The sequence below is a fragment of the Rana temporaria genome, chromosome 3 (genome assembly GCF_905171775.1).
Source record: "Rana temporaria chromosome 3, aRanTem1.1, whole genome shotgun sequence".
Classification (NCBI taxonomy): domain Eukaryota; kingdom Metazoa; phylum Chordata; class Amphibia; order Anura; family Ranidae; genus Rana; species Rana temporaria.
This window is the reverse complement of record NC_053491.1, coordinates 355,676,106-355,691,463: the sequence shown is the minus strand read 5'-3', so window position 1 is coordinate 355,691,463 and position 15,358 is coordinate 355,676,106. Positions and strand designations below refer to the sequence as shown.

Genomic DNA, 15,358 nt, shown 5'->3' with positions numbered 1-15,358 from the left:
ATAGGAATAGTTTGTGACAGGTACTCTTTATGGAGAGATGCAGGGTCATTAAGACCCCACATCTCTCCTCCAGGCTGGAAAGCATTAGATCGTGAAAAAAAAAATTCACCGATCTAATGCTTTCAGCCGCGATTGCGGCTGTGTTTACATTCCAGGACCCGGGCGTGATGTCATAACATCGCGCCCGGGCCTCCGACGATCATAGAGATGACTGGTGACCATCTGGTCACCAGTCTACTCTATGGTTTCAATCGGACGCCGGCGGATCGTTTCTCCGGGTCTCCGATGGCAAAGGAGAGCCCGGAGAAGCACCGGATGGTGGCAGGAGGGGGGGGGTCCCCTCCTGCCGCCTATAAGAACGATCAAGCGGCGGAACCGCCGCTATGATCGTTCTTATGGTGCAGGGATTCGTCGGCTGAAGAGATGGATATCTGAATGATGCCTGTAGCTGCAGGCATCATTCAGATATCCCCACTGAAAGTCCAGGACGTCATAGAGGGCGCTCCGGCGCCCTCTATGGACGCACCGCCACTGATCCTTTAACTACTCAAAACAACCCCCTAGTTCTAGTCTATTCTGAAAAAGTCTAATTACTTGGTAGTCCCAGTAAGAACTGGGAGGGCTAATCAGGCTCCTTAATATAATATAGAATTTTTTTTAAAAAAACAAAATTAAGCTAATAACTGAAAATTATTGTTTGGGTTTACACACATTTTAAGAAGTTAAAGCAAAGGTTTTTTTTTAATAATATTGTAAGCCTCCCTCCAGTGTTATATTGTTTGTGCCACTATACTAGCACTTTAGTTGGAAAGCTTGTTCTGTTAAAGAAACGGAAAAAATATTCTACAGGCAGAACAGAGTATACAGTATGTCATGTTATTTTTCTTATAAAGTAGTTCCACTTTTTTTTTTACAGAAAGGTCTGCTTTCTCAACTAAATATCAGTTCATGGTGCGTTTTACAGCTTGCCAACTTCCATTCCTTCCATGTAAACTGGCAGTTCCACATCATTCCTCCACATTCAATGGGGCAACAGGATTAAACAAGGGTCTTTCACTTTTGAATTGCAACTTGCCAAAATTGGACTCAAAATCTTTCTTAGTCCCGTTAAGTACCTCCAAACCTTGGTCCTTTATTTCCCGGCCTAACTGTTTGACTTTTTTTGCTCTGAACTGTACAATTTGTGGCGTAAGCTCCAAAACATTGGGGCACTCCTTAATTTGTCTTACAGAAGCACCTTCTTGGAGTAAATATTTCAATCGATCTTCAAGCAGTGGAACTGAATAATAAATAAGAGCCGGACATTTCATAACTAGCAGCCTTAGCTCTTCAGCGCTACAATCAAAGGTGGTTTTTGTAAACAGAATACCCAGTTCCATGTTACTACAAGTCATGTCAAAAATAAAACCTTTAAGCTTGGACAAAAGTTTTAACACTTCTGCATCGTTAAAACCTAAATTCTGTAGAAATTTCACATTCTCCTTAAAAGCCAAATAGGACTTTGAGAGCACAAATGGATCTTGACTTAACAATTTCATTAACCAAGTTTTAAAGTTTTCCTTTGTTCCTCCCAGACTACAGTAATTTTCTCTTAGAGCGTTAATTGTTTTCTTATTGTCTTCTATCTGATTACAAAAGATCTGTGGAGCGCTTGTTAACAGCCGGCAAACTATTTTGTTACTGAGTCCTAGGTCTTGAATGTACCTGATGTTGTCTTGTTGGTTTTTGAAACTCTTATAACCAAAGAAAGAATCGGGAAACTTTTCAATAATGGTGATCAGCTCCTGATCTTTGGGACACACCAAGTTCCAGATGGATTTTTGGACATTGATCTCTGCAGGCTCCTGTAGAAAAGCCTCAGGACAAGACTCTAGAATATTGGCCACGGTCATGGAGTTTGCTCCCATTCCTTTCAGGATATCAGCCGTCTCTTCTACATACGCCACCTCCTTACAAAGAACCCAACCTTTTAACTGGCGAATCTTTTTAATATTGATGGATAATTTGTAGAGGCTTTCAATTGTTTTTTGGTTTTCTTCTCCAATGTTTTGCCCATCTGTATTTGATTTTGAAGTATATATCCTACTAACTACCATGATGGGTACATACAAATGTCTGCATTGAAAAGTGCTCCTCCTCAGCCCATTTTGGCACCTTAAAACCGTACTGGCAAAAGTCTTCAACATAACTGCTTTGTAGTGTTCAAGGCAACAATCTTAAATTCATCCTAAAAAAAAAAAAAAAAAAGGGGGAAGAAAAGCAGCATGTAATATGGGCAGAAAAAAAACAGAAAGGCAATATACAAAGAGAATAAAAAGAGAATAACAACCATATACATATATATACACACACACACACACACACACACACACAGGGCTTTTTTTCTGCCGGAACGCGACGGAACTGCATTCCAGAACGTCTGGCAGCCCTCTCCTGTCTGTCATTTAAAACTGAAGCCAGTAGAGGAAGTTTTTTGCACAGCGCATTTCCTCTACTGGCTTCTCTGTGCTAGTGCTCGGTACTCCAGGCTGCTGCCCTCGATCACTGGTGAGTGCTACTGATCCCAACCTTCAGCTGCTGCAGTGATTCGGGAGGAAGCTTCCATCCCTGCCTGCCGTCGCTACTCAGCTTTTGTAGCACAAGGAGCCCTTTTGTAGTCAAGGAGCCCTGAAACACCCCCTCAGCTCTGTGCTACAGTAGAGGGAGCTCTCCGGTCCACTGCACTTTGCAGAAAAAAAAAGCCTGCATGTACCACAGAGTGCAGTGATGGAGGAAGAGGTGAGGGACCAGTCACTGTGAAAACAAGGGAGAACTTTTGCAGAGACTTCATTCATAGAGGAGTGCACTATGGGGAGGGGGAATATGTGGAGAGAGGTAAGGTTTGTGTGTGTGTTTAGCAGAGGGGAGACCATTGTACACAGAGCTGAGCTGAGAAAGTGTGTGTGTGTGTGTGTGTGTGTGCGCAATTTGTGATGAGAGGCGAGCTGGGGGGGGGGGGGTAATTTTTACAGAGAGGTGAGCTCGGGGAGATTTGTACAGAGGTGAGCTGAGGAGATTTGTACAGAAAGGGTGGTGAGCCGGGGGTGGGGGGGTATTTGTACAGAGAGCGGAGCTAGAGGGATTTGTGATGAGAGGTGAGCTGTGGGGGAATTTGTGATGAGATGGGATTTGGGGGGGGGGGGTGGGATTTGTGACGAGAGGGAAGCTGGGGGGATTTGTTCAAAACACATGCAAACAAGTCTATGGGACACGAACATGAAAAATCAAAGTGCTAATTTTAACCACTTAAGACCTGGACCATTATGCCCTTGCCCCTTTTTGCGATTCGGCACTGCGTCGCTTTAACTGTCAATTGTGTGGTCATGCGACGTGGCTCCCAAACAAAACTTGGCGTCCTTTATTTCACACAAATAGAGCTTTCTTTTGGTGGTATTTGATCACCTCTGCAGTTTTTAATTTTTGCGCTATAAACAAAAATAGAGCGGAAATTTTGAAAAAAAAAACAATATTTTTTACTTTTTGCTATAATAAATATCCCCCAAAAATTATATATATATATATATATATATATATATATATATATATATATATATATATATATATATATATATATATATATAAAACGTTTTTTTTTTCCCTCAGTTTAGGCCAATACGTATTCTTCTACCTATTTTTGGTAGAAAAAAAAACGCAATAAGCGTTTATCGATTGGTTTGCGCAAAATTTATAGCGTTTACAAAATAGGGGATAGTTTTATTGCATTTTTATTAATATATTTTTTTTTTTTTACTACTAATGGCGGCGATCAGCGATTTTTTTCGGGACTGCGATATTATGGCGGACACATCGGACAATTTTGACACATTTTTGGGACCATTGTCATTTTCACAGCAAAAAGTGCTATAAAAATGCAGTTTACTGTGAAAATGACAATTGCAGTTTAGGAGTTAACCACTAGGGGGTACTGTAGGGGTTAAGTGTGACCTCATATGTGTTTCTAACTGTAGGGGGGCGGGGCTGGACGTGTGACGTCAGTGATCGTCTTTTCCTATATCAGGGAACAGACAATCACTGAGACTGCCACAATGAAGAATGGGGAAGGTGTGTTTACACACACACACACACACCTCTCCCCGTTCTTCAGCTCCGGTGACCGATCGCGGGACACCGGCGGCGATCGGGTCCCGGAGCTTCGGACAGGGTCGGGAGCACGCCGGCGCTCGCGACCCCGCGGCTGGGCTTAAAGAGACACGTACAGATACGCGATAGTGCCCAGCCGTGCCATTCTGCCGACGTATATCGGCGTGATTAGGTAATCGGATCGGATCAGGTGAGATCTCATGAAAACGGTCATCCATAAGAGACAGCGGTGCTGGACAAGCCCCTCCCCGCTCAGTGAGCAGAGAGGGACCTGTCATCCGCCGGCTCAGCGGAAAGCTGAGCTGGCGGACCGCTGCAAGTGGATCGGTTTCCGTGTGGAAGGGGCCTAAGCAGGTATATTGTGGTCTTGTGTCCCTGCAAGACAGGAAATAAAAACAGTGTATATTATTATCACTGATCACTGTATTAGTGTCACTTGAGATGTCAGTAGCAGTTAGTTCCGACCCAGTGTCAGATTGTATGCCGCACTATCACAGTCCCGCTCCAAGTTGCTGATCGCCACCATTACTATTATTACAAAAAATAAAATAAAGAAAAAAACTCCAGTCTATATACCATAATCAGCTTTGTCGGTCGTTAAAAAACCTGGCTCCTAACTTTTTTAGCTGGCTCCTAGATTCCAAGCAAATTTGTCAAGCCCTTAATATATATAATTACACACACAGTGGGGAGAACAAGTATTTGATACGCTGCCGATTTTGCAGGTTTTCCTACTTACAAAGCATGTAGAGGTCTCTAATTTTTATCATAGGTACTCTTCAACTGTGAGAGATGGAATCTAAAAAAATCCATAAAATCACATTGTATGATTTTTAAATAATTAATTTACATTGTATTGCATGATGAAAGTATTTAATCACCTACCAACCAGTAAGAATTCTGGCTCTCACAGACCTGTTATTTTTTCCTTAAGAAGCCCTCCTGTTTTCCACTCATTACATGTATTAACTGCACCTGTTTGAACTTGTTACGTGTATAAAACGACACCTGTCCACACACTCAAACAGACTCCAGCCTCTCCACAATCGCCAAGACCAGAGAGATGTGTAAGGACATCAGGGATAAAATTGTGGACCTGCACAAGGCTGGGATGGGCTACGGGACAATAGGCAAGCAGCTTGAGAAGGCAACAACTGTTGGCACAATTATTAGAAAATGGAAGAAGTTTGAGATGACGATCAGTCTCCCTCGGTCTGGGGCTCCATGCAAGATCTCACCTCGTTGGGCATCAATGATCATGAGGAAGGTCCCCCTGCTTAAGCCAGCGCATGTCCAGGCCCGTCTGAAGCTTGCCAATGACCATCTGGATGATACAGAGGATGAATGGGAGAAGGTCATGTGGTCTAAACAAAAAATAGAGCTTTTTGGTCTAAACTCCACTCGCCGTGTTTGGGGGAAGAAGGATGAGTACAACCCCAAGAACACCATCCCAACCGTGAAGCAGGGAGGTGGAAACATCATTCTTTGGGGATGCTTTTCTGCAAAGGTGACAGGACGACTAAACCGTATTGAGGGGAGGATGGATGGGGCCATGTATCGCAAGATCTTGGCCAACAACCTCCTTCCCTCAGTAAGAGCATTGAAGATGGGTCGTGGCTGGGTCTTCGACCCAAAACACACAGCCAGGGCAACTAAGGCGTGGCTCCGTAAGACATATCTCAAGGTCCTGGAGTGGCCTAGCCAGTCTCCAGACCTGAACCCAATAGAAAATCTTTGGAGGGAGCTGAAAATCCGCATTGCCCAGAGACAGCCCTGAAAACTGAAGGATCTGGACAAACTCTCTATGGAGGAGTGGGCCAAAATCCCTGTTGCAGTGTGTCAAGAACTACAGGAAACGTATGATCTCTGTAATTGCAAACAAAGGTTTCTGTACTAAAAATTAAGTTCTGCTTTTCTGATGTATCAAATACTTATGTCATATAATAACAATAAAAGGCAAATAAATTACTTAAAAATCATACAATGTGATTTTCTGGATTCCATCTCTCACAGTAGTAGGAAAACCTGCAAAATCGGTAGTGTGTGTGTAATTATATATATATATATATATATATATATATATATATATATATATATATATATATATATATACACACACACACATATACATATACATACACACACACACACACACACACACACACACACAAACAAACACTGCTCAAAAAAATTAAAGGAACACTTTTAAATCAGAACTCCTGGGATATTGATCTGGTCAGTTAAGTAGCAGGAGGGGGAGGGGTGTATACAGAGGGGGTTGTTAGTCAATTTCAACTGCTTTGCTGTTAATTGAAATTAACATCAGGTGCACTAGATGGGCAACAATGAGACGACCTCCAAAACAGGAATGTTTTTTCAGGTGGAGGCGTGTGACATTTTTTCCCCCCTAGTTTTGAATTTGGCTAGGGTCAGTGTCACTACTGGTAGCACGAGGCGATACTTGGACCCTATAAAGGTTTCACAGGCAGTCCAACTCCTCCAACTTACTCTAGGAGAGCTGGACAGAGCCGTAGAAGGTCCTTAACCCATCAGCAGGACCGGTATCTGCTCCTTTGTGCAAGGAGTAACAGGATGAGCACTGCCAGAGCCCTACAAAATGACCTCCAGCAGGCCACTCATGTGAATGTCTCTGACCAAACAATCAGAAACAGACTTCATGGGGGTGGCCTCAGGGGCCCAACATCCTCTAGTGTGCTCTGTGCTCACTGCCGGACACTGTGGAGCTTGATTGGCATTTTCCATTGAACACCAGAATTGGCAGGTCCCTCACTGGTGCCCCATGCTTTGAGATGAGAGCAGGTTCACCTTGAGCATTTTATGACAGACGTGAAAGGGTCTGGAGAAGCCGCAGAGAACTTTATGCTGCCCATCGTTCAGCATGACCGGTTTGGTGGTGGGTCAGTGATGGTCTTGGGGAGGCATATCCATGGAGGGACGCACAGACCTCTACAGGCTACACAATGGCACCCTGACTGCCATTAGGTATCGAGATGAAATCCTTGGACCCATTGTCAGACCCTACACTGGTGCAGTGGGTCATGGGTTCCTCCTGGTGCAGGACAATGCCCAGCCTCGTGTGGTGAGAGCATGCAGCCAGTTCCTGGAGGATGAAGAAATTGATACCATTGAATGACCCCCATGCTCACCTGACCTAAATCCTAAAGAACACCTCTGGGACATTATCTTTTGGTCCATCCGGTGCCGCCAGGTTGCACCTCAGTCTGTTCAGGAGCTCAGTGATGCTCTGGTCCAGATCTGGGAGGAAATACCCCAGGATACCATCCGTCGTCTCATTGGGAGCATACCCTCTTGTTGTCAGGCATGCATACAAGCACTTGGGGGGCCAACAAACTACTGGGGCCATTTTAAGTTGTTGCAATGAAATTTCGGCAAAATGGAATAGCTTGCTGCATAATATTTTCACTTTGATTTTCGGGGTGTCTTTGAATTCAGCCCTCTGAGGTGGATCATTTCCATCAAATTATGTGCCATCCTTTCATTCCTAACACAGTCTATATCAGTATAGATATCCAGCATGAGATTTTTGCCCGTTGAGATCTGATATGTTTTCAAACTGTTCCTTTAATTTTTTTTTTGAGCAGTGTATATATAAAATCTTTCATTTGATGGTAAATGATAATGGATATCTCCCAATTTGTCCTGAAATATAAACCAAGGTATAATCCACCTGGATGCACAAAGTAGTTGTGATCATATGTGCGATTTGCCGAACACATGTCAAAGTTGCAAAATTGTGCATAGGCATAAAGATTTGTTTTACCTTTAGGCGCAAAGGTGTTAAAGTCTAGTTCCACGCAAAATGAGCTTACCACTTATACTTTCCTTTCTCTCAAAAGCAACCCCCTCCCCCCAATCATGCAAGCATTTTATGTACATTAGGCAAATGTTTTTATTTACATGATGGGGGGGGGGGGGGTAAGTGTTGCAGGTCTCATATACCTAGATTCAAAGACGCCGCCGCAACTTAAAGGCGGCGTAGCGTATCGTATTTACGCTACGCCGCCTTAAGTTAGATAGGCAAGTACTGTATTCACAAAGTACTTGCCTCCTAACTTACGGCGGCGTATCGTAAATGTAGCCGGCGTAAGCGCGCCCAATTCAAATTAGGCTGAGGGGGCGTGTTTTATGTTAAGGGGGGGTGACCCGACGTGATTGACGTTTTTTACGAACGGCGCATGTGCCGTCCGTGTACATATCCCAGTGTGCATTGCGGCAAAGTACGCCGCAAGGACCTATTGGTTTTGACTTGGACGTAAATTACGTCCAGCCCTATTCACGGACGACTTACGCAAACGATGGAAAATTTTAAAATTTCGACGCGGGAACGACGGCCATACTTAACATTGACTACGCCACCTAGGGGGCATGTTTATCTTTAAGCGGCGTATCTCTTACGGAAACGGTGTATCTTTACTGCGAAGGGCGCACGTACGTTCGTGAATAGGCGTATCTAGGCATTTACATATTCTACGCCGAAATCAATGGAAGCGCCATCTAGCGGCCAGCCTAAATATTGCACCCTAAGATACGACGGTGCAGGCTGTCGTATCTTACCTAGGTTTAAGTGTACAGTGTATTTCAGTTTAAGAATACACTTAAACTTAGGACGGCGCAGATTCCGAGTTAGGTCGGCGTATCTACTGATACGCTGGCCTAACTCTCTCTGAATCTAGCTAATAGACTTTAGCGCTATAGTTGTAGCTCTGCTCCATTCATTTGTGAATGGCTGGGTGGGAGAGGGAGGCAGACTTCACCCTTGGGGTCTATGAGAACTGCATTTCTTCCATCTGAGCGGCCCTTAGAAACAGCATGAGATGTACTTCTCCCGTTATGTAAAAGGAGCACATTTGTTCAAAGTAGTAGGTAGAGGCCCGCATGATGGGCGTGGGTTGCTTTTGATCATGGGTCTTCAAACTACGGCCCTCCAGTTGTTCAGGAACTACAATTCCCGTCATGCCTAGTCATGTCTGTGAAAGTCAGTGTGTTACAATGCCTCATGGGATGTGTAGTTCTACAACAGCTGGAGGGCCATAGTTTGGGGATCCCTGCTTTTGATGAAAAGGCAAGTAACAATGCTTTAACCATGGTCATTTTATTGTGCTCAGAGTTGGGTTATAATTTGCCCCGGCCTCTTGCAACCCTGTGTACAGAGCTCACACTGGGAGAGGGAGGAGCAGCATAAGAAGCTAATTAATTGTGCTTCACTTCTAACAAGAGACATACTGATGGTAGGAGAGAGCAGAGTGACAGAAATATGGGCTCATTAGTCTACTGCAGGGGTCTTCAAACTACGGGCCTCCAGGTGTTCCGAAACTACAATTCCCATCATGCCTAGTCATGTCTGTGAATGTCTTGCAATGCCTCATGGGATTTGTAGTTCCGCAACAGCTAGAGGGCCGTAGTTTGAGGATCCCTGGTCTACTGCTTCTCTTTGGGGGGAGCAAAGCTTGTAATTGTTATCTATTGGTGGTAGAGGAAAGTGAGCTCTCCTACCATTGCTAGAGATGACTGTAATGTGTAAATCTCAGGACTGGATAAACAGACATACACATCCTATGGCAGGTAAATCTCCCCTTCACATGAGTGTGTTTAGCTGTTTGCCTGGAGTTCAGCTGCTCAGGGTCTGCACTCTGCACAGACACAGGACTGATTCCTTGTGCTACACTGACAGAGAAGTACACTGAGCTATGCATTATACTTTACAGACTCCTCTATGTATTATACTAGTACAACATACAGTACTGTTACCTGCTGCACAGCAATCAGGAGTCTCACCTGTCCCCTCTGTCCCCTGCCACCGGACTTCACTGGAACTACATACTCTACATTCTGATTGGTCAGGACCCTTTAAACCCCGGGTCATTCTGGGAGCTGTAGTTTCCTAATAAAAGTTGCCAATAGGTGCAGAGGGACGAGCACACTACAATCCCACAGTGCACTGCGGTTTGACTTTTTTTTTTTTAACCGTGACTGAATTGTAAGCTTTTAAAACTTCTTTGTAAAAAAACAATTCCTTCTCTGTTTCTAGGGCGTGGTTGTGGCCAGCTATGTTAAAAGTAGCTTTTATTGAAGATGTCCTTTGAATGTTATACCTTTTCCAAGATGGCTGCAGCGCTGTCCAGATAGCTGTGCTGTGATAGGGTATGCATAAACATGTGACATTTCAAGTCTGCCTTGGTTGTTTACAGAGCTCTTGCATTGTGCTTCTTATTATGTACTATAAAAAAAAATACTGTACTTTATCTGCAGACCACATCCTACATTCTAATTAAAGTGTATTTAATTCTTAAATGTCAATTTATTGTTATACATGAGAAAATAGTTTTGTTGAAAACCTACTCTTTTCACACCTTTCCTCTGTTTTAACCATAGTTGTGCACAGCCTATTGCATTAGGGTGTGCACCCTTAAGCTCAAAAACACGCGTGTATGTGTCTACATATATATGACCCCGGCACATTGATCTCCCTGCCAGAACAGTGAAAGAGAAGAGCATAAACACTTCTCCTATGGCAGAGCCCAGGGGAGGGTTGGCAGCCTTAGGCCTGGGGGGCAAGTCCAGTCAAGTGGCCCATAAAGCGTGGAAAAGTGATGGATCGAGGAAAACAAGTCTAAGATTTTTCATGATCACAAGAGTCTGCACAGAGGCCCCCCTTACATCAGAGTCCGCACAAAGGCCCCCCTTACATCAGAGTCCAAACAGAGGCCCCCATTACATCAGAGTTCGCACAGAGACTCACCTTACATCAGAGTCCGCACAGAGACTCACCTTACATCAGAGTCCACATAGACCCCATATACATCAGATCTGATGTAAGGGGTGTTCTGGGAAACTTGATTTAAGGGTGCATGCTGTGGACTATTGTGTAAAGAGGGTCTCTGCTCACCAAAGCCTGCCCCCCCTCCCCTTTAACAAAGTCCACAGAGCACCCTTTTTATACACTGGGAGGCAGGAGAGACTAAAGAGGGTGAGCTTACCAGGATGGAGGCTGAGGCACAGGCAGGCTGTCTGATGCTTTTTTGGGTTCAAACTTCCTGTCCAGTGCCCACACATGCCCAGAGAGTGTGGGTGGGGCAGACTCAGAAGGAGGAGGAGAAGATGAGCTCTATCTCCCCTCGTGTCTGTGCAGAGAGAGAAGGGGATGTCAGCGCTGGTGTCAGCGCTGAGGCTGAGCTATGTGTGAGACGAGACATAGCTCAGCTCTGCAGCCATCTACCTCGGAGCTGACACAGGCATGGCTGCACAGTGGGAGGTGAGCAGCGGCCGTGACCTGTGTTAACAGAGCTACAGCAGGCATATTCCTGCTCTGCAAAAACAGCATTTGGTAGTGGCGGCCGGTGGCTGTGCATAGTGTCACCAGCCCGGGGGGAGATTTCCACCCTGCCCCCCCTGCCAGCCCTCCCCTGGCAGAGACAGTAAGAGGGAGATCTTTCCCATGTTCCTGCTGCTACACAGAGTGATAACACTAATGTGCATGGGGTGATTAAGGTGTGCCTGGGCACATCCGGCACACCCTGTGCGCACGCCTATGGTCATAACCCAGGCTTCATCTCTTTCAGCAAAGTCTCCGTGAAAGATTTACTAGCAAATCTTCCAATGTTACCCACACTTAGTGCATAAAAAAATATATATATTTATATATATATATATATATATATATATATATATATATATATATATATATATATATATATATATATATATATATATATATATATACATATACACACACACACACTATATTGTCAAAAGTATTAGGACACCTGCCTTTGCACGCACATGAACTTTAATGAACTCCCAGTCTTAGTCCGCAGGGTTGGATATTGAGTTGGCCCACCCTTTGCAGCTATAACAGCTTCAACTCTTCTGGGAAGGCTGTCCATTAGGTTTAGGAGTGTGTCTATGGGAATGTTTGACCATTCTTCCAGAAGCGCATTTGTGAGGTCAGGCAGTGATGTTGGAGAGAAGGCCTGGCTCGCAGTCTCCGCTCTAATTCATCCCAAAGGTGTTCTATTGGGTTGAGGTCAGTCAAGTTCCTTGGGATGAATTAGAGCGGAGACTGCGAGCCAGGCCTTCTCATCGAACATAATGCCGCGTACACACGACCGTTTTTCAGGTTCTAAAAAACGATGTTTCTTTTTTAACGTCATTAAAAACGATCGTGATCCAGAGCATTTTTCGGGTTCTAAAAAATGGCCAATTTTTTTTTCGAACATGCTCTATTTTTTCACTACGTTTTTCGGGTTGTAAAAAATGGTCGTGTGTGGGCTTTAACGACGTGAAAAATACGCGCATGCTCAGAAGCAAGTTATGAGACGGGAGCACTCGTTCTGGTAAAACTACCGTTCGTAATAGAGTAGGCACATTCATCACACTGTAACAGACAGAAAAGCACGAATCGTCTTTTACTAACATGAAATCAGCTAAAGGGTGACGTCATCCGAATGGAACTTCCCCTTTATAGTGCCGTCGTACGTGTTGTACGTCACCACGCTTTGCTAGAGCATTTTTTTTTCACGATCGTGTGTAGGCAAGGCCGTTTTAATGATCAAGTTAAAAAAAAAAAAAAAAATTCTAGAGCCTGAATAACCCGAAAAATGATTGTGTGTACGCGGCATCATTGCCTGACCTTACAAATGCACTTCTGGAAGAATGGTCAAACATTCCCATAGACACACTCCTAAACCTTGTGGATAGCCTTCCCAGAAGATTTGAAGCTGTTATAGCTGCAAAGGGTGGGCCAAACTTGATGTCTTTATGGATCTTGCTTTGTGAACTGGTCCAAATCATTTGGTGGAGGGGGGATTATAGTGTGGGGTTGATTTTCAGGGGTTTGGCTTGGCACCTTCGTTTCAGTGAAGGGAACTCTTAAGGCGTCAGCATACCAAGATATTTTTGGACAATTTCATGCTCCCAACATTGTGGGAACAGTTTGGGGATAGCCCCTTCCGGTTCCAACATGACTGCGAACCAGGGCACAAAGCAAGGTCCATAAAGACATGTATGAGCGAGTTTGGGGTGGAGGAACTTGACTGGCCTGCACAGAGTCCTGACCTCAGCTTGATATGCGAGCCAGGCCTTCTCATCCACATCAGTGCCTGAACTCATAAATGTGCTTCTGGAAGAATGGTAAAACATTCCCATAGACTAGGGTGACCAGACATCCCCCGTTTCAGGGGACAGTCCCCTGATTGAGGACACTGTCCCTGGTTTTGTCCCCAGATTGGATTTAATAGGGGGCAGGGGCAATTTCAAAGACAGTCAGTGCAGAATTAAAATAAAAAAACTAGAATTACACACCCTGCTCCGCCGTGGCTACTAGCACAGGGGGGGTGTATTTTTCCCATTATATGTGCCCCTTTCTGATGATCATGTTCTGGTCGAAGCGGAGGGAATATTTCTTCAGTTTTGGGTGCATGCCCAATCAGCGTCGCTCGCATGTTCTTCTGCCTTGGCTCAAATCCTGACCAGCCACCCGCCTTCCCTGGCAGAGTGATCTTCCTCCGCTCCCCATCCAGGAGTAGCCGGGGCCCGAAGAGTAAGACTTGAGAGGCTGTGAGGCGGGCGGCGACGGGCAGACAGTGCTAATTGTTGCCATTACTAGTAAACAAAAAATATGTCCCCGGATTTCATTTTAAAAACCTGGTGACCTTAATTTAGAAGGAGAGAGTGCCCGCCCGGCTGTATATGTACAGTGGCCGGGGTGGGAAGTTGTTAAAGAATTCTTTATTTAAAAATAAGGGGTACCTTCATCTTTTGATTACAAAAAAAAATAAATGCTACTCTTCTAGCAGCCCCATGGTGAGTTGAGCCTATGACCTTGCACAATGCTGGTGCAGCTCCCTAGCCCCTACACCATGCAAGACTGCCCAAATCAGTTGAGAAATTGGGTAAGTGATCTTTTAACTATCACATTGCTGCTGCTGCTGCTGCTGCTGCTGCTACTGCTGCTGCTGCTGCTATGGCTTCTGTTTTTTTTTTTTTTTCTATAGGGGGAAATATCCAATCAGTAGAACTTGTTGCTGTCAGTCAAAAGTCATATTCTTATGATGATCCGTGTTGGTCACAGTATATTTTCACATGGGGGGGGGTCACAGTATATTTTCGCATGTGGTTCACAGTATATTTTGGGAAATATTGAAAAAAAATGGAAAAAAAAAAACAATATTTTCTTTTCTATTTTAAAAGAAATCCAATAAAATCTGGGAATGAGCACACCAGCTCTGTGTCTCATGTCCTGATTGGATAGATTGATAGCAGCGCAGCCATTGGCTCACGCTGCTGTCAATCAAATCCAATGACACGGTCGCTAGGGAGCGGGGCAGAATCCTGCTGTCTGTGTCAATAGATGCAGCAGCAGGACTCAGGAGCATGCGTGCACGGGTGTCCCAAAGGAGAGTGCTTCTCCAACGGGGCACTCGAGAAGAGGAGGAGCCACCAGTGCTGCTGAGGGACCCCAGAAGAGGAGAATCGGGTCACTCTGTGCAAAACCAACTGCACAGAGGAGGCAAGTATGATATGTTTATTATTTAACAAAAAAAGAGGGTTTAGTAACCCTTTAAGTTTCCTACCTCACATGCATACATGGGCCAATTTAGACAGGAACCAATATACCTACCAGCATGTCTTTTAAGTGTAAGAGGAAATCAGAATAACTGGAGGAAATCCACACAAGCAAAGGAAGAACATGCAAACTACATGTAGTGTACATTTTTTGAACCATACATTATAGGGAAAAACTAATAATTGCATTTGAGATTTATGTGTCTGATTCCCACTTTCAGTTTATTTCTAACGTATTTGGGTTTGATGAGCACACCCAGCAGAGTTAGATCCAAATGAAATTTTGCTTGACTTGTACAAGGTCATTGTGGTGTTAGTATCTCGAAGGCATGTCAAACATGTTCTAAGTGCATGCTGTGTTTGATATGCATTCAGAAATTATTCACACCGGATGTCTTGGTTCCCCACATTCATGCAGCATTTTCAAACGCAGCAAAATGCATGAACAAGAGAAAATATACTAAGGTCAATTGAATTAAAAAAAAGAACAGATAAATTGCAAGGGTAATGCCGCGTACACACGATAATTTTTAGGCATGAAAAATAACTTTGTTTTTCAGTATGTCCAAAAAACGATGTTTTTCCAACTTCATCATTAAAAACGACGTTGCCC

The 15,358-nt window shown here is 44.2% G+C and overlaps 1 protein-coding gene across 2 annotated transcripts; it reads right to left on the bottom strand.

The window, feature by feature from the left end:
* Window positions 1-712: 712 nt before the first annotated feature.
* MTERF2 (mitochondrial transcription termination factor 2) lies at window positions 713-10,058 on the bottom strand. Of its 2 annotated transcripts, none has more exons than XM_040345203.1 (2): window positions 9,958-10,058; window positions 713-2,227 (listed from the first exon to the last, which is right to left on the bottom strand). In XM_040345203.1, the coding sequence occupies exon 2, from the start codon at window positions 2,184-2,186 to the stop codon at window positions 1,008-1,010; it is 1,179 nt and encodes a 392-aa protein (XP_040201137.1). In that variant the 5' UTR covers window positions 2,187-2,227; window positions 9,958-10,058; the 3' UTR covers window positions 713-1,007. The 2 variants fall into 2 exon arrangements, with proteins under 2 accessions (XP_040201137.1, XP_040201136.1); XM_040345202.1 differs by having other exon boundaries at window positions 9,931-10,044.
* Between the last annotated feature and the right edge of the window lie 5,300 nt (window positions 10,059-15,358).

Bases quoted from the DNA above. Each gene is read 5' to 3' on its own strand.
- MTERF2 (XM_040345203.1), bottom strand. From the start codon at position 2,186: ATGTTGAAGACTTTTGCCAGTACGGTTTTAAGGTGCCAAAATGGGCTG.